Genomic DNA, 24,825 nt, shown 5'->3' on the forward strand with positions numbered 1-24,825 from the left:
ATGACATCATTTAAAAATAAAATAGCAAATAAAATGATGCCTCACCCATTCTGTCTGTGTGTATGGCGAGGCCTTGAGCAGCTTGACCTCGGTGGACTGTCCCACATGGGTGGGGCCTGGTCTCCCGCAGCTGTAGGGGGCGCGCCCTTGGCTGCTCCAGGCCGCTGGCTCGCGGGTCGCCGCACCTCCTCCAGGCGGGCCACCTGATGCGGAGGAGGAGGGCGGGCGCCGCGCTGCTCTGCAGGGGCGGGGAGGACTCGGCGGTGACTCCGACTGGGGACACTGCACGAGATGGACGCTCAGGACTGCGAGGCGCCCGCGGCGCCCGAGGCCCCCATTCGCGGCTACGTGGCCGCCTGGTGGGACATGGTGGAGCGGAACCTGCGGTGAGTCCACCCTCCGCAAGGCCCCGACACCTCCGACTGCCTGGGGATGCGATGGGATGGGGCAGGCACCCGGCGAGGGCATGGCCAGGGCCATCACCTGGACGCAATGAGGCTGTAATCCCACATGGCGGCTCCCGGGGCGGGGGACTTCTGCGGACCCCAGAGCCCTTTGAACCCCTGGGCTCTTTGGAATGCTATGTCCCCAGCCTCAGCCTGGGCTCTGACCAGGGAGACTTGCAGGTTTGACTTTTCAGGCACTTACAACTTTGGGGGGTGGGGTTCTGAAAGAGATTCCAGAAAGTCTCTTCTTGAAGCTGGTTTCTGTTTTTGTTTGTTTGTTTGTTTGTTTGCTTTTTAGTTAGGAAAATGGAAGTGTGCTTAGGACAGAAATGAGGGAGACCAAAGGGCTATTTTCCTTCCTTCTCATTTCTCAAGTTGACACATTCCCTCACAGATCTCTTCCTGGACAGGCTCAGTACCTGCAGGAAGGGGTTACACATTTCTGTTAATAGTGGCGGTGGTGACATATGTTGTAATCCCTGATGGAATCCTCTGTGGCTGAAGGCCTATCTACGTAGGTGGAGAAGGACCGGGAAGTCACTGGGTAGCCCAGGAAGTGCGAACTCTGGCATGTCAGGGAACACACCTGCACAGTACTAAAGGTATCAGCATTTCCGATGAAATGCTGATACTGAAACCTTAACTTGGAGTCACCTGTGCCAAGGTCTCCCATTGTTTACATCGGAAGGGTCTGCATGTTAGCATTTCCTGTCTTCCTCCCACGAACCCTTGATTCACAGTCGTCTTAAATTGCCTGAATCGGCCAGCAAGAGTTGACCTGTGGACTCAGGGGATTGGGTATTCCTTTTGCTGTGTTGGTTCAGGAAGGTTTTGGCATTTTTGTTTACCTTTCTTCTATTCCTTTTGTTTAATTTGTGCTGATTTCAGAATATCCAAGAATTACATCCAGACACGGAGACTTCGCTTTGAAATGCCCAGAGTGATGAGGACGAGCAGGGATCTTTTCTAAGCCTTCTTTAGCTCAGTGCAGGAAGCGGAGAGCAGATCCGCACAGGCCCCGCTGTGTAGACCCCAGCCCCCCTCCAGCCCCCGCCGTGTGGACGCGAGCGCGAGGCGGAGTGTCCTGGCTGACTGCACTTCTCGAACTGCACATTCACGAGACTTCTCTCCCAGATGTAGTAGTTCTGGAAGAGCTGACATCTGCCAACCATCTCTCATGTTCTCTATAGAGTTCATGGTTGATTATTTAACCATTACTTGGCAGTAAAGAGTATTCGTTAAGCAGAGTATCAAAGCTGCAGTTCACAGTCTCAGGAAAAACCTGCTTTGTTGGCTACTGAGTAGGAGAAGGGGACTTGGGGGCCATCTAGTACTTGCTTGACTATACAATAAAAAAACAGTAAGTCTCAAGGGATGGATGTTTCCTGACAGAATAAAATAGCAGTGCATCTCTTCATCTGAGCAGAAGGTCATGGATCTAATGTAAGAGCAGCTGAGGCCGAGGCACAGACCCTTGTCCGGCATCTGGAATCCTTTTTGTTTCTTGGAGCCGGGTTAGTTTAGATTGGCAAACATTCCAGGAGCGCTTGCTGTGCCCCTGGTGCTGCTCATAGCACTGGATCTATTGTGACGTGTTGTGAGACACAAGGAGGCCGTTTAATCATTGCTATTTTCAGGGATTATCTTTATTGGTATTATTGCCAGAGAGTGCATGCTCTTGCTAGAGAGAGAGAAAGAAGCAAAGAGAGAGAGAGAAAGAAAAAGCACCTCCCATGGAGAATGGTCATGCTGCAATCTTTTTCCCTCTATTTCTCCATGGGATTTTAAGCCATTCACACATACCAAAGCTGCCAGGGCTGGCATTTGAACCAGTCAACCATGTGGGATCTCGTTCCTGATGTACTGTGCTTAACCACTGTGCTACAAGTTCGGCCCCTAGTGATGATTTTTTAATGCCTGGAGGATCTACTTACTTATTTTACAAAACTGTAATCAGTTTTAGTTGCTGCCTTAGGTGGGTGGGCCCAGGAGAGTAAGTCTCTTCTCGTAGCTGTTTTTTGTTTTGTTTTTATTTTGTTTTGTTTTGTTTGTTTGTTTGTTTAGTTAGAAAAATGGAAATGTGCTCCGGACAGAAATGAGGGAAACCAAAGGGCTATTTTCCTTCTCTTTTCTCAAGTCATCACATACCTAGATAGTATTTAGAACCAACCTCCTTCCCTCCCTCCGAGTAGGCTGATAAACATGTTCCTTCTTTCCGTTCTAGGCATTAATCTAGGTCCTGGCATACAGCAATAAATGCAGCAAACAAAGGTCCCTCTGAGATTGGAACCCCACATTGGTTCTTTTCCCACCGTAATTGCAAGAGAAAAGAGAACGACGTGCTCCTGCTTCAATGCCACCAGCAGCGTGGCTTCCTCCCTTACAGAAGAAATACACTCTTCTGTCCGTTTTCAATCTATGGGTCAACAAGTCTTTACTGAGCTTGGTGATGGGCTAGACATGGTGGAATGTGAAAGAAGCACCACGCGCCAGGTGGTTCTTGTCGTCTGGGGCTGGGCATACAGGGGAGAGGACAGGGCTGATGGGGAAAATGCTCAGTGAGCATGAAAAGGTCACCGCAGGCCCAGGTAAAATTGGTGGGACGGATGAAAGGTCACCATGGGAGATCTCTCCAGAGAGGCTTTGGCCAGGAGGGGACACTTGAGTGGGCAGAGGCAAGGGGAGGACCTGGTTGGGAGGGCTTAGCCTGGTGCTGGATGAACAGCACATGCTGGCTGAATGAATGGGCACAGAGGATGGGTGTGCAATATGTCTTAATATTCGGAGTAGTTGTCTTGCCAGATGTGGTTAGATTTGGCCTTCCAAAGGTGGTTTGCATGAATGATTCACCCTGTGGCTGCTCGGACCCCTCTCCATCCCCCCAGGTTTCACCAATAAGAATCATCCAGTTTGGCTCTGTGGCTTCTTGGGGAGGCTGTGCAGTTACAGCTGCCACTGATCAAAGGGACAGTGAAAGAACACCAAAGCCCCAAGGTGGCTGTTTGATGTGGCTGGCCGTTAGCGGGGATTGAGCCGAAACTGCATCCTCTGCTCAAATAAGGTCCATTAGCCACTGGTGACTTTTGATCCCCCTACTCATCTAGGGGAAGTCAAATTGACAACCTCCTAGTTAAAAGAAGCTGCTTTGCATTATTGATGCTCCGAGGGATCTGGTCACTCTGTTCTCTTTCCACCTCGCTCCTCACAGAAGTGCCTCGAGCTATTTGAGAGAAGGGTCCTGTATGAATTATTCCTTAAAAACAGAAACATATTTCCCCCTCCTGCATCTTCTTCCCAAGCAGACCTTCAAAAGATAACTTAGTGGGAGACTACCCTACCTTCCTTCAAAAGGTCTTGGCAGTGGGAGACTAACCGGCAGGGTGGCTGTGGTGCAGGGAGCCGGTGGAGGGAAGTGGGAATGGCCAGCATGAAGGAAGCATGACATTAAACTTGGTTCGGTTCTGCCCGTTTGGGCTTGATCTCCACATGGCTTGGCCCCAAGTAGCTTCTCTGTGTTTTGCCTTTTATCTCTAAAATCAGAACAACACCCTCTCCTTCCTGCCGCCTTCCTGGGGCTATTCTATAAAGAGTCATGCACTGCGTCATGCCATTTTGGTGCGTCACAGAGGGCATGGATGAGTGTGATCCGGGAGGGAGCAGACAAGCTGTATTACATAGCCTAGGGTTGTGTAAGTACAGTGACAAGATCGCCCGTGACGCCCTTCTCAAATGCGTCTTTGTTGTTAAAAAAGTTTAAAAGGTTCATGGAAAATGGAATTGAAGTATGAGTTTATTGTTGTGTAAAATTTTCAAAATCTACACACAGTTTTTTCATAGTACATGTTTTCTATGAATTTTTTGAGGATCTTACATAATATTAAACAATCACTTTTCTTTCTTTTTTTTCCCTTTTTTTTGGGAGAGTTTTTTGCTATAGGGCGTGTGCGCTCGCCAGAAAGACAGAGAGACAGAAAGCGAGAAATCACCCCCCAGGGGGGATGACCATGCCACAATCCCTTCTTCTCCATTCTCCTCTCGGGATCTTGGGCATGCACACATATGTGCCTGGCATGAGTTTAAGCTATTGGGTCCGGGACTTGAACTGCAGTCAGCTACATGGGAGTTCAACAACATAGCCATTATGCTAACTGCTGGTCCTGCACTTTTATTTCTTAAAAGAATTATTTTTAAAGGCCAGATGGCATGTGTGCTCACCAGAGAGAGACAGAGCCAGAGAAAGAGAGAGCGAGAGAGAGAAAGAAAGCAGGGGAAAGCTACTATTCCTTCCTTCTCCTCATTTCTCCAACCTGTCCAGATTTGGGGTGCCCCCACACATGTGCCCCTGCCTGTTTTTCAAGCCACTGGATAGGGGACTTGAACTGTCATCAGCCATGTGGGATCCTGCTCTGTTAACTACTAAACTCCAGGGCCAGCTCATCATTTTCATCTTTCTTGCTGATTTTATGAGCATGTAGTTGCCGATGTAGGATGTAGTTGAAGAGCTCTGTTATCCCTAGGCCATGTATCTTCTTCACTTCTTGCAACTGCTAGAGATCCACTAGTGATTCATTCTTTTCCCTTCATCCTCTTCCAGACATACATAAGTGTTTTGAGTTTTAAGTCATTAACACTTGAGGGAGAATGAACTTTTTTAGGAGTTTTTCATTGGTGGCTTTTTTTTTTTTTTGACAGTTTTTTGCTATAGGGCACGTGCACCCGCCAGAAAGACAGAGAGAGACAGAGAGACAGAAAGCAAGAAATCACACCCCAGGGGGAGTGGTCACGCCGCGATCCCTTCTCCTCCATTCTCCTCTCGGGATCTTGGGCACGCACGCACACGTGCCCAGCATGAGTTTAAGCCACCGGATCTGGGACTCGAACCGTGGTCGACTACATGGGAGTCCAGCGACATAGTCCTTACGCCAACTGCTGGTCCCTTTGGTGACTTTGTTAACATAGGGCAGCTGAAAATACAGGAACTGGAAGGAAACAGAAGGATTGAAAGGAATGAACCCTAGGAGGGAGCTAGAGTGCAGAAGGGGAGAAGGTGATCCTAAAACAAGACTCTCTAGGGGCTGAATTTTGCCAGAGGCCAGCCTCAGGTTCAGTTTTGCTAACATAGATGGCAAGTAGGATTCACCATGAATGTGTCAGCTCATTAGAGATCATTGGCGGACTCTGGGGTCAGACAGACCTGGGTACACTTGGCTCTTTTCATTGGCTTGTGACCTTGAAGAGGAAGGTTACTTAACTTTTCGGAATCCTCATTTGTAAAGCACAAGATAATATTATCTTCTAAAGCATCTCTGCTTGAGCAGAACAATCTGGAATGAGAAAAGGGTTTATAAAACATTTTCTAGCCCTGCAACCTCACAATTTGAGTGCCCCGAGCCGCCTTAACATTGGCCACTCACTGATGTGGATAGCACTGGAGGAGAGGATGACGGGTGACTCTGGGCTTTTGTATCCCTCACCTTTTAGAGGTAGGAGGCACCCTTGACCCTCATGAGAGAGGTGACTCTGGATGGAAGTGGCATTAGTAAGTGTTCATGGACAGATCACCTGGCCGCTGACGGCTTCCGCTTTTGGAGGGCTGTGTCACAGGAAGCGGTAGAATAAGCAGGGTGCGCCTGGTCTCCATCACACTCCCTGGCAACTCCAGCCCCTGTGTCACCCCTCTAGCCCTCTCTGTCCTCCCTGCCCCCAAGGGTTCCTCTCCCCCAGGATGTCACATCAGAAATGGTAGGAGAGGGATGCCTTTGGCTGCTTGGCTCACTTCTCCCTAAGGCCCAGGCAGAAGAGAGGGACTCGAGTGGTTGTTCATTCACTGCTTCAGACTAATAGTAATAGCTATAGGAACGAATCGTAATACAATAAAAAACAGTGGCAAATGATAAACTGTCTGGCTCCTGTTTGCTGATGACTCAGGGGCCCAGCCTCGGCCTTCTCTGGGGCTAAGGGAGCAAGTCTGACTCTGGTGCATCTATTGTCCCTTCTCCTCCTGTCCCTGTCATGCCCTGGCTTTTCGAGTGACTGCTTAGAGCCTTGCCTAATTGCGCTCACCTCGTTTCCCTTAGCACGCAGTCCTGACCTACCCTCCGATTCTTAGGTAGAACTGTGTAAAGAATTTCGCTTCAATGTCAAGCTACCTGAAATTGATGGAGTTAGCCTCCGAAATTTGATTTGGATCTAAGGAGAAAAAGCAAACCAACACAAAACTTGGACTGATTTTGAAAATCTTGTGTTTCTCAATAACTTGCAGATCCATACCACACGCCTGTGCAAAGCTGGGAAGAAAAATCGCTGCTCTGTACAACCGCTTTACTAGCAGGTCCCTAAAAGAACACATTTTCCTTCCGTTGGTGGACATGCTAATTTATCTTAATGTTTGTAAGTATATACCCTTTATGAATTCACCTACCTCATTTCCCCCAAATAATGAACTCACAGCCCTTCAAGCTGTGACGTAATGAAAAAGTCACGTGCATTTTTAAATTGCAGCTAGACCTGAGATGTCTAAAGCCTATTTAATATTGACTTTGGGGTTTAGCGTGAAACCTGCCAACTGTCGGGAATGAATAGAACCACTCCATCTTCTGGGGGGGGGTGGCTAGTTCAGGAACGCAGTCTTCAAATTCGCTGTCAGCGTGGATACCTGACTGCTATGGTATTCTCTGCCTTTTCCTTTTCTCTTCTTACTTCCATCCCTTGAAGGAGAGAAAGAGAGACAGAGAGAGAGTTGATGATGATGAAGATGATGGTGGGAAGATATTTTCCTGCATCTTTCTACCATATGCTGCCTTAGTCCGCGCTACGCGGTCCTTCTAGCTCTTACCTGCACGCTCCCAGGTGCATGTCGCTCTTGGACATATCTTGGCTTATGGCTGATGATTCAGTGTCACCTGCTACTTCAGTAGCAGATTATTCCTTTTCTTCTAGATTCTTTTACCTTTTGAGAGGAATAAACTCCTCTGCTGTTAGTTTTAGTTATTCAGATAAGAACAAGGATGGAATAAACTTTTTTTTTTGAGAGAGATTTTTGCTACTGGGCACATGTGCTTGCTGGAGAGACAGAGAGACAGAAAGTGAGAAATCACCCCCACCCTCAGGGGGGATGGCCATGCTGCAATGGCTTCTCCAATCTCCTCTTGGGATTTTGGGCATGCATGCATACACACCCAGCATGAGCTTTAAGCCACTGAGTCTGGGACTTGAACCACAGTTGACTACGTGGGAGTCCAGCGACATAACCATTACACCACCTGCTGGTCCCTGAATAAACTCTATTATGGGTTACCACATTGGTGCTTTTCTTTCCTCCTTCCTTCCTTCCTTTCTTTCTTTCTTTCTTTCTTTCTTTCTTTCTTTCTTTCTTTCTTTCTTTCTTTCTTTCTTTCTTCTTAATCTAGCTTTAGGTTTTGCATTTTTGTACCTCTCTCCATGGCCTAGGCCTACCTGCTAACATGAAACACTTTGCTGGGAGTGTAGAGTATAACTTACAACTTAGAAATCTGTTAACTCACAAAGCCTAATTCCTTTTCTTGATTGTGATGAAAAGATACGGGATTTGATTCTGAAAGCTGATAAAGATGTCTGTTTTTCAGTCAAATTTCCATTGCTTGTGGATTTTAAGAAACCAGAGACAAAGATTCCTCACACAGTGAACTTCTACATCAGATCTGAGCCTAAGGTGCTGCTGGGAATCTGGTGAGTGCACTGACTGGACACCGGGTTGCTGGATGGGCCGGTTTTCCTGTCAGGGGAGCAGCGACATTTGACTGGCTTGACTTCACTTTTCAGGGATGTCATGGTGGAGTGTGAAGTCCTTTGATGTTGCCCTTCGCATCTGGCCCCACTCACCTCTGCTGTCCTCTTCCACACCACCCTTGCTGTCAGGCCCTGTACGCCATACACACTGGCCCCTTAGCACACCACGCCATGCTCTCCCAGGACATTCTGTGTCCCCAACACTGTTTCATTTTTCTGCTCCCACCGTCGCCTTCTTTTTTTAATTTTTAAATTTTTTTGAGACGTTTTTGCTATAGGGCGCGTGAGCTTGCCAGACAGAGAGAGACATAGAGACAGAAAACGAGAAATCACCCCCCAGGGGGGATGGTCACGCCTCAATCCCTTCTCCTCCATTCTCCTCTCAGGATCTTGGGCATGCACGCACACACGCCCAGCGTGAGTTTAAGCCACCGGGTCCGAGACTCAAACCACGGTCGATTACATGGGAGTCCAGCGACATAGCCATTACGCTAACTGCTGGTCCCCGTCATCTCCTTTTGCCTGACTAACTGCCTATTCATATTTTGAGTTTCAATTTAATTGGCTATTTTCATGGAAGCCTTTCTTTATGCCCATTTTAGGTATGTGGTCTTTTGGCAGCCTGTGCTTGTCTCTTACAGGATTTATGAGGGGATTTCAAAAAGTTTATGGAAAAATTAAAGTACGAGTTTGTTTTGGTGCAGAATTACTTTAAAAATAGTTTTTCAAAATATGCATTTTCAGGTTGGCCCTATGGCCTAGTGTTGGGGGAGCTAGATCTCACCTGGCTAACCATGTGGTGTGAATCCAGCCCCAGTGGCATGAAAAACACACCAGATACATGTACATGTATGTCCCAAATCTTGGCAGGATGGAGAAATGGAGGAGAAGGGGTTTCAGTGTGACTGTGCCAATGGGGAGCTGCTTTCTATCTCTCTCTCTGTGTCTCTCTATCTCTCTGGCAAATGCACAAACCTCTGACAGGTTAAAAAAAAAAAGAAGAAAATATGTATTTTCCACAAACATTTTGAAGACCACCCCCCTAATAATATTTGCGTGATTATTTGGTTAAATTGTCTTTCTTCCAGGACTATCATTTCCTCGGGTGACAGGTCGTTGGCAGGCTTTCATTGCTCAGCACCACGCTTTGCACATCAAGAGCACTCAATAAATGTCTGTCGAGTGGAGTCGTGGGCACTGTATTATCTTTTTCCCATTACGCTGATGTCAATATCTCCTTCTGTCTGGTTCTATTAATTATTTCTGGCTGTCAAATTCCCACTGCCCTGTTTCACTTTTCACCTGCTTGAGTTTAAACCTCTGACTATAGAATGTTTAGTAAATGACATGGGTGCACCTAACTTCTTTCTAATTTGTAGGGTACAGTTCAGCTAATAGTGTTGGAAATTAGAACTCATTTTTTTTCTTTCATTAAAAAAATAGTTTATTGGGAACCAGCAGTTAGCATAATGGCTATGTCGCTGGACTCCCACGTGGTCGACGGCGGTTTGCGTCCCGGACCCTGGTGGCTTAAAAACTCATGCTGGGCGCGTGCGCGTGCGTGCCCAAGATCCCGAGAGGAGAATGCAGGAGAAGGGATTGCGGTGTGACCATCCCCTCTGGGAGGTGATTTCTCGCTTTCCATCTCTATGTCTCTCTCTGTCTGTCTGGCGAGCGCACGCGCCCTATAGCGAAAAACCTCTCAAAAAAAAAATGGTTTATTTATTTCTTCCTTGAAAGTGAGAGACAGAGACAGACATCCCCCACCAGGTTCTTAACACCACAATCCACAACCAGCTTCAGCCAGCCTGGACCATGGGCACACTGCGAGTGCTTGCCCAGTGCACAGGGAGTCATGGGATGCAGGTCCTGGGATGAGAACCTGGGACCTTCCCGTGTGGATCCATGGCAGAGTGTTGCGTTACTGCTGCACCATCTGGCCCCTAGAAATCTGGTTATTCTTTCCTTTGGCCAGCTTAGTCCTGGCTGCTTGAGTATGCTCTCATTGTGACCCGCTTATCTGGGGACAGCGGTGCCGAGATTCTCAGTGCGCAGGCCTGGGGACGATGGCAGACTTCCTGTCTCTCAGTGATGGCAAGGACTGAATGAAGACCCACCAACTCTTGGCCAGTTCTCCAAGCCCCTTTATGACAAGGCATAGTGCAGTGTTGGTTGCATTTTCAGAGTTCATTCATTGGTGTAGCAAAATGAAACTCACACAGGGGAGCTCACAGAGGTGTTAAAATCACAAGGTCACTTGTTTTCTTGAGCAGAATAGCTTAGTTTCATGTTAAAGTTCTTTTCTCCTACATAAAATGGTTATCTTTACATTCTTTTATTTAGTTAGTTAGTTTAGTTTAGTTTTTGCTGTAGGATACATATGCTCACCAAAGAGAGACAAAGAAAGGAATTGTGAGAAATCCCTTCCCAGTGTGGGATGGCCACACTGCAATCTCTTCTCCATCCTCCTCTATCCTCCTCTTGGGAATGTGAGCACACGTGCAACACACACTCAGCATAATTTTCAAGCCTTAGAGTCTGGGATTTGAACTGCGCCATCAGCCATGTAGGATCCAGCACCTTAACCATCGCACCACCACTGGCCCTCTTTAAATTCTTTCCAAAATTCATGTCTTCGTACAAACCAAAGGCAGATGGCAAATATCTATTATCTTTTACTTGTTTCCACTTCTTTTTTCTTTTGGGGGGGGGGTCATTTCAATGCAGTACACCTAAGAATTGCAGTCTTGGGAGATTAAAAGGTGCAAGAGTCAGAAGAACGGTATTAGAACAGCCGATGGTTAGAGGGATGTCTGTTCATAGGGAGATGGGCATAGCAGTAGCGGTTCTCATCACGACAAAGTTCATGGTGGCAGACTTCAATTTTTTTTTTTTTTCAATTTAAAACACATTTGATTTCTTCTATGAGTGAGAGAGTAAGAAGGACATAGAGGGGGCACCCTCAACAGGGCCTGGACCCAGTGACCCACCTCCAGCACTCAGCCAGCCCTGGATCATGGGCACATGTGCCTGGCATCTCAAGGAGCCCTCTGGAAAGGAATTTGGAACTTTCCCATGTGGGTCAGCATTGGAGAGTGTCACATTTTATTTCTGGGTTGCTGTCTGGCTTCCTAGATTTTTATGTTTAGCACGTATGTCTTAGGTTGTTTGAAAAGTCCTGACATGGTTTTCTATGCAAAAATGCATTGCATTCTGACTTTCCTGACGACCCCATATATTGCTCCTATGTATATGTTATCTATGTATATTATATAGATAATACAACGTGAGAGGGCTTCAGGCCTGAGCGAGCGCAGGGAGCCTCCCTCGGGCACGTTTGTGACGCCCTTCTCCACTCTCCTCAGGCACACGGTGCCCAGCTGCCGGGGGGAAGAGGCCAGTGGGAAGGACCGTTGCTGGTATGAAGCAGCCCTTCACGACGGGAACCCAATTATTATTTACCTGCACGGCAGCGCACAACACAGGTCAGTGGCTCTGCTTGCAAAGTAGTTTCTCGCTTATTTACTTTTTTGTTTTTGAAGAACGAGAGCATTTCAGCTCCATGGGGTGAGTGAAGTACAGGACTGAGTTTTCAGCTCTGTAACTGGACTCATGGAGTTTGTTTCCTTTGTTGAAATAGGAGGCCGTTTGACAATAGGCTTCCTCTGGTTGAGTATCAGATTCTCGGATGTCTCTAGAGCTTCTTGATGTAAGCATTTGATGAGCCATTAATAATCCGTCTGTTATTTCCATGCATTAAAAGTTATTCTTTTCTGTTTTCTTTCTTTTCAAAATTTACTATAGGGTGCATGTGTTTGCCAGAGAGACAGGGAGAGAGAGAAATAGAAGGAAAGTAAGAAAGCACCCTCCGCCCCACTGCCCTGGTCCTCCCCCCGCCCCCGCCCCAAGATGGCCATGGTGCAATCACTTCTCTATTCTCCTCTTGGGATTTGGGGCATGCATATGCAGTACCTTGTTTTTCAAGACGCTGGGTCCAGGACTCAAAACATGCAATCAGCACTGTGGGGTCCAGCTGCCTCAACCACCACGTTACTAGCTGACCCCAGCAAAACTTATTTCTAAGAATACTTTTAGAAGCTAAAGGAAAATAAGTCCCCCCCACTCCAAAAAAAAATAGCTTTTCAGAGTAAGAATAATGCAGATTCTTTTTTTTTTTTCTTTCTTTTTTTGGAGAGGTTTTTGCTATAGGGCGCGTGCGCTTGCCAGAAAGACAAAGAGAGACAGAGAGACAGAAAGCGAGAAATCACCCTCCAGGGGGGATGGCCACGCTGCAATCCCTTCTCCTTCAGTCTCCTCTCGGGATCTTGGGCACGCATGCACACGTGCCTGGCGTGAGTTTTAACCCACCGGGTCCGGGATGCGAATCGCGGTTGACTATGTGGGAGTCCAGCGATATAGCCATTACTAACTGCTGGTCCCATGCAGATTCTTAATTGAGGGGAAAAAAAAGTCTTCCAAAATTTAGAATTGATTTCGAAGAAGGCTTTACCACCGGGAGTGCCTGAAGTAATGAGTGAACCCATGGGAGATTGGAAGATAGTGGATGTGCATTATAGGAAAGAGAGCTGTTATAGAAATCATTTTAATTTCAGATAATTACAGTGGAGAATCCTTTATTTAGCATTGATTTTGTTAGTCAAAAATATGACTCCTTAACAGAGCTTACCTGGTATTGCAGTCACAGGTACTGCGGGCCGTCTGACTACTTCCAGTCTAGAATAGTCATGCCTCAGCCTACCCTGGCTAGTACCAGCCTTGCTTTGTAACAAAGACCACCTCCTAGAAGTCTGGTTCTCCCCTGATGTGCAGCCAAAGGCTTCCTGGCTCTGCGTGCTTACATGGTGGGCGGGTGATGATGGTCAGCCCTGCCCAGGGCTGGGAGAGCATTGACGTGCTCTGAAACTGGGGCCTCACTCCATCTCTGGAGGGACACTTGACACTTAAGTGACCAGCTCCAGAATCCACCTCACGGTTCCCTTGCCTACGTCTCACTTTTTCTGTCAGATGATGGCTTTCTCAAGTGCCTTCCTTCCCCCCCCCCCTTTGTCTTTTTCTGTATTTACTTATTTCTCCCATGTGAGTCAGAGAGAGAGTCCAAGAGACAGCACTCCACGGGGTCCCCATGCCATGATCCACTCCTTGCCTCAGCCAGCCTGGATCATGGGCTCAGGGAGGATCACATTTATGGAGATTTCTTGTGTACATCAACATTTTTCAGCATCGTTTAACATTGTACTGATTAGGTAAGCAGTAGGGAATTTCAATAACTTTGTTTAAACGATCATGTGGACAAAGAACCTGTCTGCCATTCCGTGTAGATCTCTAATCGTCCTCAGCTATCCCAGATTTATTGGGGCAGGGGTTAGTCACAGCGTCCTCCTTCCTTTTGTCCAGAAGTCTCAGCTTGCTATCAGCAGTACTCCTCACATGGCGGGTACAGGGGAACCTCCTGACCCAGCACACACACAGACTTGGGGTCCATGGCAGTTCCAGGGGGTCCATGAGTCCCCTCCCCAAAACTAAATATAAAATTTGAAGTGTGGGGACCAGCACTTGATGACAGAGTGGGCAGGGTACAGGCACACCACAGTTTAGGTCAACTTAATGACTGCCCTGAAAAGCCACTTTCTACTACTTATTTTCCTTTAGCTTCTAAAAGTATTCTTAAAAGTACATTTCACTGGGGCCAGCAGATGGCATAGCAGCTACGTAACTGGACTCCCACATGGCTGACCATGGTTCGAATCCCCAACCAGTGGCTTGACACTCACACTGGGTGTATGTGCGTGCATGCCCAAAATCCTAGGAGGGGAATGGAGGAGAAGGGATTGCGGCATGGTCATCTTCCCCACCCCCCCCCCGGTGTGTGTGTGTGTGTGTGTGTGTGTGAGAGAGAGAGAGAGAGAGAGAGAGAGACTTCTGTCTCTCTCTCTGATGAGCACACAAGCCCTAAGGCAAAAACCCACAAATAAAAAAATAAATGAAAGAAATACATTTTGCTGCCAGGAAGTAAAAGGGGATGCGTTGTCAGTAGCTCATCAAATGCTTGTGTGGAGAGGCTCTAGAGAGACCCAGGCTCCTGGTACTCAAATGGGGAGCTCCACAGCAACGGGGGCCCCGCAGCAATGGGAGCCTACCTATCACTCACCCTGACGCCTCCTAGTGGCTCTGACACCAAAAAGCCTTTCCCGTTCCCCTAGCTATTTATTCCTCTAACCTGAAAAAGACAGGCATGAGATTAGATGTCAGCAGCATGAGTGCATTTTTATTGTATTTTTCATCATCGTTTCTAATTCTTGCTCTTTCCCCCCCTCCTAACCCCTCTCCAGGGCAGCTTCTCACAGACTTAACCTGGTGAAGGTATGTATAAAGAGACCCCAAGTGCCCGTTTTGGCAGTCCCCACTGAGCCCGTCCTGGTTATGATCAGATCTTTCCCAGGCCCTAGCTCTTGGGAGGACCCCAGGGGATAGGTCAGGTGGGCTGGGGTGTCCCAAGAGTGGGACACTTCTTATGTTGACCATGGGGGATCGCAACAAATGTGAACATCTCAAGGTCCCAGAACACTTTCGCGAATTCATTACCTTCATTGCTTTTTCTGAGAGTCGGGGAATGGGGCTTGAGAGAGCGCATTGAGTGTGAAGTAGTCCCTCCTTTGAAAAGAAGCGCCTTTTTAGGGGTATAGGATAAAAACACAGAGTGTATGTTTTTTAAAAGGTTTATTTGCTCGCCAAGAGAAACAGAGAGAGATTAAGAGAGAGAGAGAGACAGAGAGAGACAGAGACGGGTGGGGAGCACACCAAGTCTCACACCGTGATCCACTCAGTCTCAGCCAGCCAAGGCACGTGCACGCAGCAGGCATGACAGGGAGGTGTTGGGGTGCAAGACCGGACCTCCTCATGTGGCCTCGGCATCTGGAGTGCTGTGTGGCCGTTGCACTGCTGCGGCTGGCCTGAGGGTCCACTTTAAGGAGTCATATTAACGCATGCTTCAACCCCATGTAAGGTTCTGCAGAGCAGCACGGTAGCACACTTGGCCCTTGCTTGTGGGACAGCCTTCCCAAGCTGCCTTGCACCTCGCGTATCTGCTCAGAACCGGTCGGGCAGCTCCTCCTCCACACTCCCCTGAGTAATCTGCCGCAGGTGCAGGTGCCTGGCTGCTTTTCCCGTGACTGACCATGGCGGCTGGTCTTTCCTCCCACACGCTGTTGCCACCTCACTGTGCTTTCCTGAGGTTGCAGTATGAATGGAGCCCAGACTCCTTAGGGGAACAGAGGTGCCAGCAACTTTTTCCTCTCTCATCTGTGCAGATAGGAAGTTCCTTTCCTGCCCGACCCCCTTCCCTCACCCCTGCCTTCTCAGAGCCCAGACTTGCCCAGTCTTGGTTGGCTGTGTACCGTTGAGCTAGGGCGCATGATGTTTGTTCGTTCTTAGGTTTGCTTTCCAGCCTGCGTGCCATTGTCTGCATTCCCCCGGTGGAATGTGGGGAAACGGATGTCCAGGAAGCATGTGTTTTCCCCTCCCACTCACAGCAGCCTGCACGCCCTCGGCGGTGGCAGGAGACCCCTGTGGTGGTTAGGCAGGGTGGGGAGATGCCATGAGTGGGTGTTATGCCAGGGGCATCCCCAGGTAGGTTGTGGTTGTCACCTGCTGCTGTCATCACTGCCCCAAAGGATCAAGCTTCCTTAGCTCACCTTTTGGAAAGGGTTTTTTATTCATTTGTTTTTAAGGAGTTTTTACCATAGGGTATGTATGTTCACTAGAGAGAGAGAGAGAGATAGAGAGAGGCAGAGACAGAAAGAGAAAGTGAAAATCCCCCCTCACCCCCGAGGAGGGAGAGCCACACTACAGTCCGTTCTCCATTCTCCTCTCAGGATTCTGGGCGTGCACGCACACCAGCCCAGCATGTTTTAAGCTGCCGGGTCAGGACTTGAACCGCAGTTGACTACATGGGAGTCCAATGACGTACCATTATGCCATCTGCTGGTCCTGGTGACTTCTTTTAAAAACGAAATCTTTATTGTGAAATTCTCATTTACTCATCACTAGTGAGTAAACAAATCACGCACTATAGCTATTTTCATTTATCTGTGTTCCCGTCTCTCTCCCCCTCCGCCCGCAATTTGTGTTCCCGTGACTCTACACAAGATTTTATGTTACATTCTTTCACTTCATACTATTTTAGAAATGTTTTTGCATAGTCATCACAATTAACCAGTTTTATATCATACTCCATTAAAATAATGGTTTACTTAACTAGTCCATTGCTGCTGTTTTTCTTTTTTTTTTCTTCCCTGAATTGTCTTTAAATAGTATGGCTACCACAAACTGCAAACATGCTTTTTTCTTCTCCTGCATTTTTTCCGTAGAGATGAATTCTTAGGAGTAGGATTTGTTGCTGTTGTCCCTGTCAAGTGGTCCTTCACCATGTGCCAGAAATGACATGCAAATATTCCCACCTTCCCATAGACTTAGCTGCCACACGTCTGGTTTTTTTTTTTTTGAAGGAATTATAGTTTGAATAGATACTCAGAAGCTTCACTGAGTTCCTCAGAATTAGTTTGATTTATATTTTTTAAAATAATTATTTATTTTATTTGCTATTATTATTTTTTAATTTGATGAAAGAGAGAGAGAGAAAGAGAGAAAAGGAAAGTGAAAAAGCAAGCTGCCAGGTCTGGGACTCAAACTGCAGTCGGCCATGTGGGAGTCCAATGCCTTAACCACCTTGCCACCTGCTGGCCCCAAGTTTGATTTGTATTTAAAAATTCCTGTAGTCTCCCCTACATCTGTATGATAGTAGGGGACCAGAGTCTTTGGGTACGGGCAGACTCAGGAGCAAATCCTTAGTTCTGCCTTCAATCAACTGAGTGACTCTGAACAAGTTACTTAAACTCTTCAAGGCTTAGTTTTTTCATCTGTAAAGTGAGGATAATATCTGCTTTATCATACTATTGTGAGGATTAAGTAAAGTTTTGTTTTGTTTTGTTTTGTTTTTGGAGAGGTTTTCGCTATAGGGTGCGTGCGCTCGCCAGACAGACAGAGCCATAGAGACAGAAAGCGAGAAATCACCCCCCAGGGGGGATGGCCACGCTGCAATCCCTTCTCCTCCATTCTCCTCTCGGGATCTTGGGCATGCACGCACATGCACCTGGCGTGAGTTTTAAGCCACCAGGTTCGGGACACGAACCGCAGTTGACTACGTGGGAGTCCAGCGACATAGCCATTACGCCAACTGCTGGTCCCAGGATTAAGTTTTAAAAGTGCGTGTACTGGTTACCAGCAGTTAGCGTAATGGCTATGTCGCTGGACTCCCACGTAGTCAACTGCGGTTCGTGTCCCGAACCTGGTGGCTTAAAACTCACGCCAGGTGCATGTGCGTGCATGCCCAAGATCCCGAGAGGAGAATGGAGGAGAAGGGATTGCGGCGTGACCACCCCCCTGGGGGGTGATTTCTCGCTTTCTGTCTCTATGTCTCTGTCTGTCTGGCGAGCGCACGCGCCCTATAGTGAAAATCTCTCCCCCCCCCCAAAAAAAGTGCGTGTACTGTGAAATTTTGCCTCTTTTGACTATCAGTAGAATTCATCTCATATAAAATGATATTTCCATATTCTTCCCTCCTTTATTTACTAAGGACTTGCCAGTGATTTTATAGATTCAAATGAACGCTTTATTTTTTAAATTGAAGTTAGCTCTTCATCTATTCATATTTAATATAAATACCTTCCATTTTTTTATTGCCTCTTCTACAACTATGTACTTATTCTCAAGGGAATTCATTCCCCCCCCCCCCAAAGTGTATTTATTTATTTCTTGCACAAGAGAGAAAGGGAGAGAGACAGACAAAGAAACAGCCTCCCCAAAAGGGTTTTGACGTTACGGTCCGACCCCAGCCTCACCCAGCCCTGGGTCAGGCACATGCATGACTTTGACAGAGACCGCTGAGCCCTTCTCTGGCCCCTCAAGGGAATCCTTTAAAAAGACATTTACTAAATCATTAGATATTAGGAGCTTCAAAAATCTCATGAAAAAATGAATTAAAACACAAATGTATGTTGGTGCAACAATTTTTGAAATCCATGCAGTGTTTTTTTAGAGGTTTTTGCTATAGGGCGCGGCGTGCACCAGACAGACAGAGACAGAGCGATAGAAAGTGAGAAATCACTCCCCAGGGGGGATGGTCATACTGCAATCCCTTCTCCATTCTCCTCTCGGGATCTTGGGCATGCACGCACACACGCCCGGCATAAGTTTTAAGTCACTGGGTCCGGGACTTGAACCATGGTCGACTACGTGGGAGTCCAGCTACATAGCCATTACACTAACTGCTGGTCCCCATGAAGTGTTTTTTTCATAATACACATTTTCTACAAACTTTTTGACCCCTTGTATTTCAGTACCTCATCTCATGTAATCTTCCAACAACCCTGAGGGAGACTATGATTATTTTACACTTTGCAGAATAGCACTTTCATGTTTAAATGTTAAATTATTGGCCCAACACTTGGCCAAGGCCACACAGCTGGCAGAGCCAGAGTACGACCCAGGCTGTGCGACTCTGCTTAGTCATGCTGCTTTCCATCCACCTCTTCCCTCCTCCGGTCTGATCACAAGTTCAAAGTCAAACACCAGATTGCAAAAACAAATCTCTTCCCCAGCTATTAAACCATCACCACTAGGGACTAATGAGGTTTAGTCTCCCCCACATCTGGAGATTTTTGAGGAGGAACCTTTTCTGATGAGAATGATAGGAACGCCTTTGTCCCCTAGGTGCTGAGTGATGGTGGCTTTCATGTCTTGTCTGTTGACTACAGAGGTATGTGTTAAGAACAGTGTATGGGGACCAGCAGATGGCATAATGGTTACATCATTGGACTCTCATGTAGTTGAACATGGTTCAAGTCCCGGACTTGGCAGCCTAAAACTCATGCATTATGGTGTGGCCATCCCCCTGGGGGGTGATTTCTCGCTTTCTGTCTCTGTCTCTTTCTGGTGCACACATGAGCCCTATAGCAAAAAATCTCTTTCTTAAAAAAAAAAAAATAACTGTGTATGGGGATTTTTCAATAAATGGGAGGCTCCCAATGACCACTCTCCTGGAAGTAGTGATGCTGTTTGTCTTTCCTTGCTGCCAGGGTTTGGAGACTCTACGGGCAAGCCCACAGAGAAGGGGCTGACTGTGGATGCTATTAGTGTCTACGAGTGGGCCAAGGCAAGAAGTGGCACCACCCCTGTGTGTCTCTGGGGCCACTCTCTGGGTACAGGGTAAGTGAGATCTGAATGTGATTCCTTAATGGGGTCCTTGGGGCTTCAGTGTCATGTCAAAGGCAGCAGCAAGCAGTAGAAGCAGCATGGAGCTAGGAGACAGGGGCTCTTCACTGGTCCCTCACATGCCACAAACGCTGGAGTCCTGGTCATGTCTGCTTGTGAAACAAGAGAGGACCCTTCAGCTCTACTGTTCTCTGTGACTGATGAACATTCCAGAATCCTCCTTGTGGTGTGTAAAGAAAAAGAGCCTTAATGTAGGGAACCCCTTGAATTCCTCTGCAAAACAGTGTGTCTATGTATTTTCTTTCTTTTTCTTCTTTTCAAATAATTAATTGTCAGAGGGTACATGTACGAGAGAGGAGAAAGAGACAGAAAGGAAGAGGGAGAGAAAGAGGGAGAGGGAGAAAGCACACCCACCAATGGAGTGTGGTCATGCCACAATTCCCAGTCCTCTACCTGTTGGGATTTGGGGCATGTAAGCTCCTCTACAATTTGGGGATTTGGGGCAGCTACCATTCAAGCTGCCAGGGCCAGCACTTGAACTGCATGCTTGGCCATGTGGGATCCGGCTCTCTTATCCAGGGCAGATCTGTGTCTATATGCATTTCTAACCAGAGCATTCATCAGATGCTCACGATGGATACTGCATTTTGTACTATATCCTTAACCATTAAGTCTTTGCTTCACGTGCACTAATTTTCATTGTTTTACAGAGTTGCAACAAATGCGGCAAGAGTATTAGAAGACAAAGGTAATATAAAATATTTAAATGGAATAATCTGTTGACTTCTGGTAGAAAAATAAAAACTATCAAGAGATTGTTATGTACTCTTTGAAAACACAGACAGCTATAGCATCCCAACTACAGATATTTTCTGAAACTTAACATTTTTCCCTTCTCTGTTTAATAAAACAATAGTAGCTGCTTTTCAAGGTTAAAAAATTTAATGAAACCAGCAGATGGTGTGATGGTTACGTTGCTGACTCCCATGTAGTTGACCATGGTTCAAGTCTCAGACCTGGTGGCTTAAAGCTCAGGCTGGACACATGTGTGTGTGTGTGCTCCAAATCCCAAGAGAAGAATGGAAGAGGAGGGATTATGACATGGCCGTCTCTGTGGGATGATTTCTCACTTTCTCTCTGTCTCCCTCTGTCACTCTGGTGAGTGCCTGCATCCTATAGCAAAAATCTCTCTAAAAGAATAAAAAAAATTAAAATAAGTACTAAGGAAAGAGTTACCATTGCCTTTCAAAAGACCCCCTCCTTGTGGTGATATTAACTGAAGTTATAGGAGAGGAAAATAATACTTCATAAAATGACAGGCAAGACTTGTTCTGTTCACCCCACCTCCTTTTTAGAGGTTTGTGCCTTAGAGTGCATATGCTTGCTGTAGGACAAGAAAGACAGACAGTGAGAAGGAAAGTGAAAAATCATCCTCTGGGGCGGGGGGGAGGACCATGCCACAATCCTTCCTCCTCCATTCTCCTCCCAGGATCTTGGACACACACGCACAGGCGCCTAATGTGATTTTCAAGCCTCCGGGTCTCAGACTCGAACCATGGTTGGCCATGTGGGAATCTAGCAATGTAACTACTAGGCTTTCTGCTGGTTCCAGCCCCATTTAAAAAAGCATATTTCTTTATTCCATGTGTGAGAGAGACGGAGATAGACACAGACACAGAAACAGCTTCCCCAACAGGGCCTTGATGCTGCAATCCACCCGTAGCCTCAGCCAGCCTTAGATCATGAATACACATGTGTCCGGTATACTAAGGGAGGTCTCTGGATGTATCTCCCACGTGGGCAGCCTCACAGAACATTGCATTTTGTCCCTGCACCAGTAGCCAATGATCAGTTTTCCTGTCTTGTTTTGTTTTATTTTTGCTCTATTTGCATTTCTAGTTATTTTTGATTCAGTACTAGACATTATTTATGAAAACATGCTAATGATTTGAGGCTTGGGTTGCTGTTATCTTCTTCAAGAAATAAATGACTTTCATCTTGAAAAGCACTTATGGTAAGGAATGATCGTCTCAATCCAGTCAGATATTGAGCTGATCTGAATCTGGGCTTCAGTGTTTAGAAGCGCAGGTCTATTTCCAGTTCACTATTACTCCTTAAGTGTAGCCCTCATTAAGGTCACAAACGGAAGCCTGAGAAATGTACTAGGGTTTCCGTCTTCTCAGATCGTGAACTCTAAATTTCGTCATTTTGAGTCTGTGAGCACGTTGAGAATTATGTCTGTTTCTAATTCCCTCAGCCACCACAATGGCTTTCAGAGTTTCAACAGCTGTGAGGAGAGAGAGCTCAAACTCTCTGGGCTTTCCTCTTTTGGTATTAGCTCTTCAAATTTTCACTGATCAGTAGCCCTTATATTCCTTCAAACATATGCACACACACACACACACACACACACACACACACCCTCCTTCCACACACATTTTTTTTTTTAGAGAGATTTTTGCTATAGGGCACATGCACTCACTGGAGAGACAGAGAGACAGAGAGACAGAAAGCAAGAAATCACCCCCTCCCCGGGGGGATGGCCATGCCACAATCCCTTCTCCTCTGTTCTACTCTCCAGATTTGGACATGCACACACACGTGCCTGATGTGAGTTTCAAGCAAGCCTCCAGGTCCAGGACTGAAACTGTGGTTGACCAAATGGAAGTCCAGTGACATAACTGTTACATGATCTGCCAGTCCCACACATATTTTCTAGTTGTTCTCAGAAGCAGTGTTGACCAGAAGAATCTAGTCAGCCTCTGCACATTTTTTTTTTTTTTAAAGAGAAGTTTTTGCTATAGGGCGTGTGCACTCACCAGAAAGACAAGAGAGCGACACAGAGACAGAAAGCGAGGAATCACTCCCAGGGGGGATGGCCACACCACAATCCCATCTCCTCCATTCTCCTCTCAGGATCTCGGGTATGCATGCATGCACACGTGCCTGGCATGAGTTTAAGCCACTGGGTCCGGGACTGAAACTACGGTCGACTACATGGGAGTCCAGCGACGTAGCCATTACGCCATGTGCTGGTCCCAGCCTCTGCACATTTTAAACAATGGACTGCAGAACATATTCCGGTAGTACTTTGCTTTCTTAAATTACTCAAGCCTTGACAGTCTGGCTGCATTTAGGAAGTAGTGGTTTTCAGCTATGTGCATAGAAGTCACTTGGTAGGAAGGAATATGTTAAAAACATGCATTATTAGCCATCACCTCAGAGATTCTAATTCATACATATGGTGTGGGTCTAAGAGTTTTATTTATTAATAAGCTTCACAAATGATTTTGTTGCAGGCAATTTATGTATAAGACCTTGAGTACCACTTACTTAGGGAAGGGGGAATAAGGGAGTTACTGATTTCTTTTTTCAAATTTTATTTTATTATTTTTAAGGATGTCCAGTTGATGCTATTGTCTTGGAAGCTCCATTTACCAACATGTGGGAGGCAACTATTAATTATCCCATGTTAAAGGTGAGTCTCTGATTCATCTTCACAAGATATCAAAGTGTAGGCTACTTCTATACATGTTTATTAACTTTATCTTATTAACTAGTTTTGTTGTTGTTGTTTTGAGAGATTTTTGCTATATACATGTGCTCACTGGAGAGGCAGAGAGACAAAAAGCAAGAAATCATCCCTCTCCCCAGGGGGGATGGCCACATTGCAGTCCCTTCTTCACCATTCTCCTCTCAGGATTTTGGGCATGCACTCACTCACACATGCCTGCTGTGAGTTTAAACTGCCAGATCTAGGGCTCGAACTGCAGTCAACTACCTGGGAGTCCAGCAATATAACCATTATGCCATCTGCTGGTTCAACTGGTTTTATATGTTCCTAATTTATTTTACTTTTATGTTTTTGCCATGGGGTGCATGTGCTCTCTGGAGAGAAACAGGCAGCAGGAAAGTGAGAAATCACCCCTCGGGGTGACGGGAGAATGGCCATGCTGCATCCCCTTCTCCTGGGATATTAGGCACGCATGTGCACATGTTCGACATGATTTTCAAGTTGCCAGTCCAGGATTTCAACCACAGTTGGCCATGTGGAGTCTGGCACCTTCACCGTGCCACTTGCTAGCCCCTGTTCTTAAGTTATTTTAACTGGAGATAGTTTATGAACCAGTTAACCATGAAAAGTAATACAGCGGCTTTTGAATTTGGTGGTTCTTTTAGTTTCTTTTAACAGAGTGAATGGCCCAAGAGTAAAAGTTTTTACTGTCTCTATTAATTGTACCTCGTATCTTTTATAATTTTTAGTAGATAGGCTTGTTTTGGGTTTATGTATTATTTTTGTTTACAAGTGAAAATCAACTTTTCACACATCATTTTTAGCCTCATGAATGTTCACTGTATATCTCTCATAATTTTATCATTAGAAAGTTTCTAGAAAACTCAAGAAATGCTTCTACACAGTATCCCATATAAAAACAATCTTTGTAAGAAAATAAAGTATAAAGAATTAGGCCATAAGATATGGTTTTAAAAATCTGTTGTGGGTGGGAACCAAGCAGTTAGCGTAATGGCTATGTCGCTGGACTCCCACGTAGTCAACCGCGGTTCATGTCCCGGACCTGGTGGCTTAAAACTCACGCCGGGTGCGTGTGCGTGCATGCCCAAGATCCCGAGAGGAGAATGGAGGAGAAGGGATTGAGGCGTGACCATCCCCCCTGGGGAGGTGATATGTCGCTTTCTGTCTCTATGTCTCTCTCTGTCTGGCAAGCACACACACCCTATAGCAAAAAAAAAAAAAAAAAAACCTCTCCAAAAAAAAAAAAAAATCTGTTGCATAGGTACCAGCAAGTGACATGGAGGGTTAAGGTACTGGACTCCTGTATAGCTGACTATGGTTCAAGTCCTGAACCTGAAGGCTTGAAAATCACCCAGGTCATGTGTGTGTGTGCATGCCTAAAATCTTGAGAGGGTAATGGAGGAGAAGGGATTGTGGTAGGGTTATCCCCCTGGGGGGTGATTTCTCATTTTCCCCTTGTCTCTCTGTCTCTCACCAGTGAGCACATGCACCTTATGGCAAAAACCTAAGAGAAAGAAAGAAAGAAAAAGAGAGAAAGAAAAAGAAAATTATGCTGGACACACATGTGGCATGCCCAAAATCCTGAGAGGAGAAGGGATTGTGGTATGGTCATACCCTCTGGAGAGTGAGTTCTCACTTTCTCTGTCTCTCTCTCCGGGGCATACAAGCAACCTATAGCAAAAACTAAAAACAGAACAAACAAAACAAAAACAGTTGTGTAGGTTAGCCTACTTTTATTCAATTGCTTGTAATCACACATCCATGTAAATACGAGAATGAGAGAGAGGG

General features: G+C 46.4%; 1 protein-coding gene across 1 annotated transcript in view; it reads left to right on the top strand.

The window, feature by feature from the left end:
- Positions 1–286: 286 nt before the first annotated feature.
- The window catches only part of ABHD12B (abhydrolase domain containing 12B), a 33,008-nt gene continuing 8,469 nt past the window's right edge, over positions 287–24,825 (top strand). Inside the window, exons 1-9 of the mRNA XM_006160528.2 lie at positions 287–386; positions 6,709–6,836; positions 8,051–8,153; positions 11,579–11,698; positions 14,564–14,594; positions 19,002–19,047; positions 19,367–19,496; positions 20,213–20,250; positions 22,901–22,980. Of these exons, the coding sequence (XP_006160590.1) occupies positions 292–386; positions 6,709–6,836; positions 8,051–8,153; positions 11,579–11,698; positions 14,564–14,594; positions 19,002–19,047; positions 19,367–19,496; positions 20,213–20,250; positions 22,901–22,980 (771 nt within the window). The 5' untranslated portion in view covers positions 287–291. The remainder of the gene's footprint in view (positions 387–6,708; positions 6,837–8,050; positions 8,154–11,578; positions 11,699–14,563; positions 14,595–19,001; positions 19,048–19,366; positions 19,497–20,212; positions 20,251–22,900; positions 22,981–24,825) is intronic.

This window comes from Tupaia chinensis, unplaced genomic scaffold (assembly GCF_000334495.1).
Source record: "Tupaia chinensis unplaced genomic scaffold, TupChi_1.0 Scaffold000688_1, whole genome shotgun sequence".
Taxonomy (NCBI): domain Eukaryota; kingdom Metazoa; phylum Chordata; class Mammalia; order Scandentia; family Tupaiidae; genus Tupaia; species Tupaia belangeri.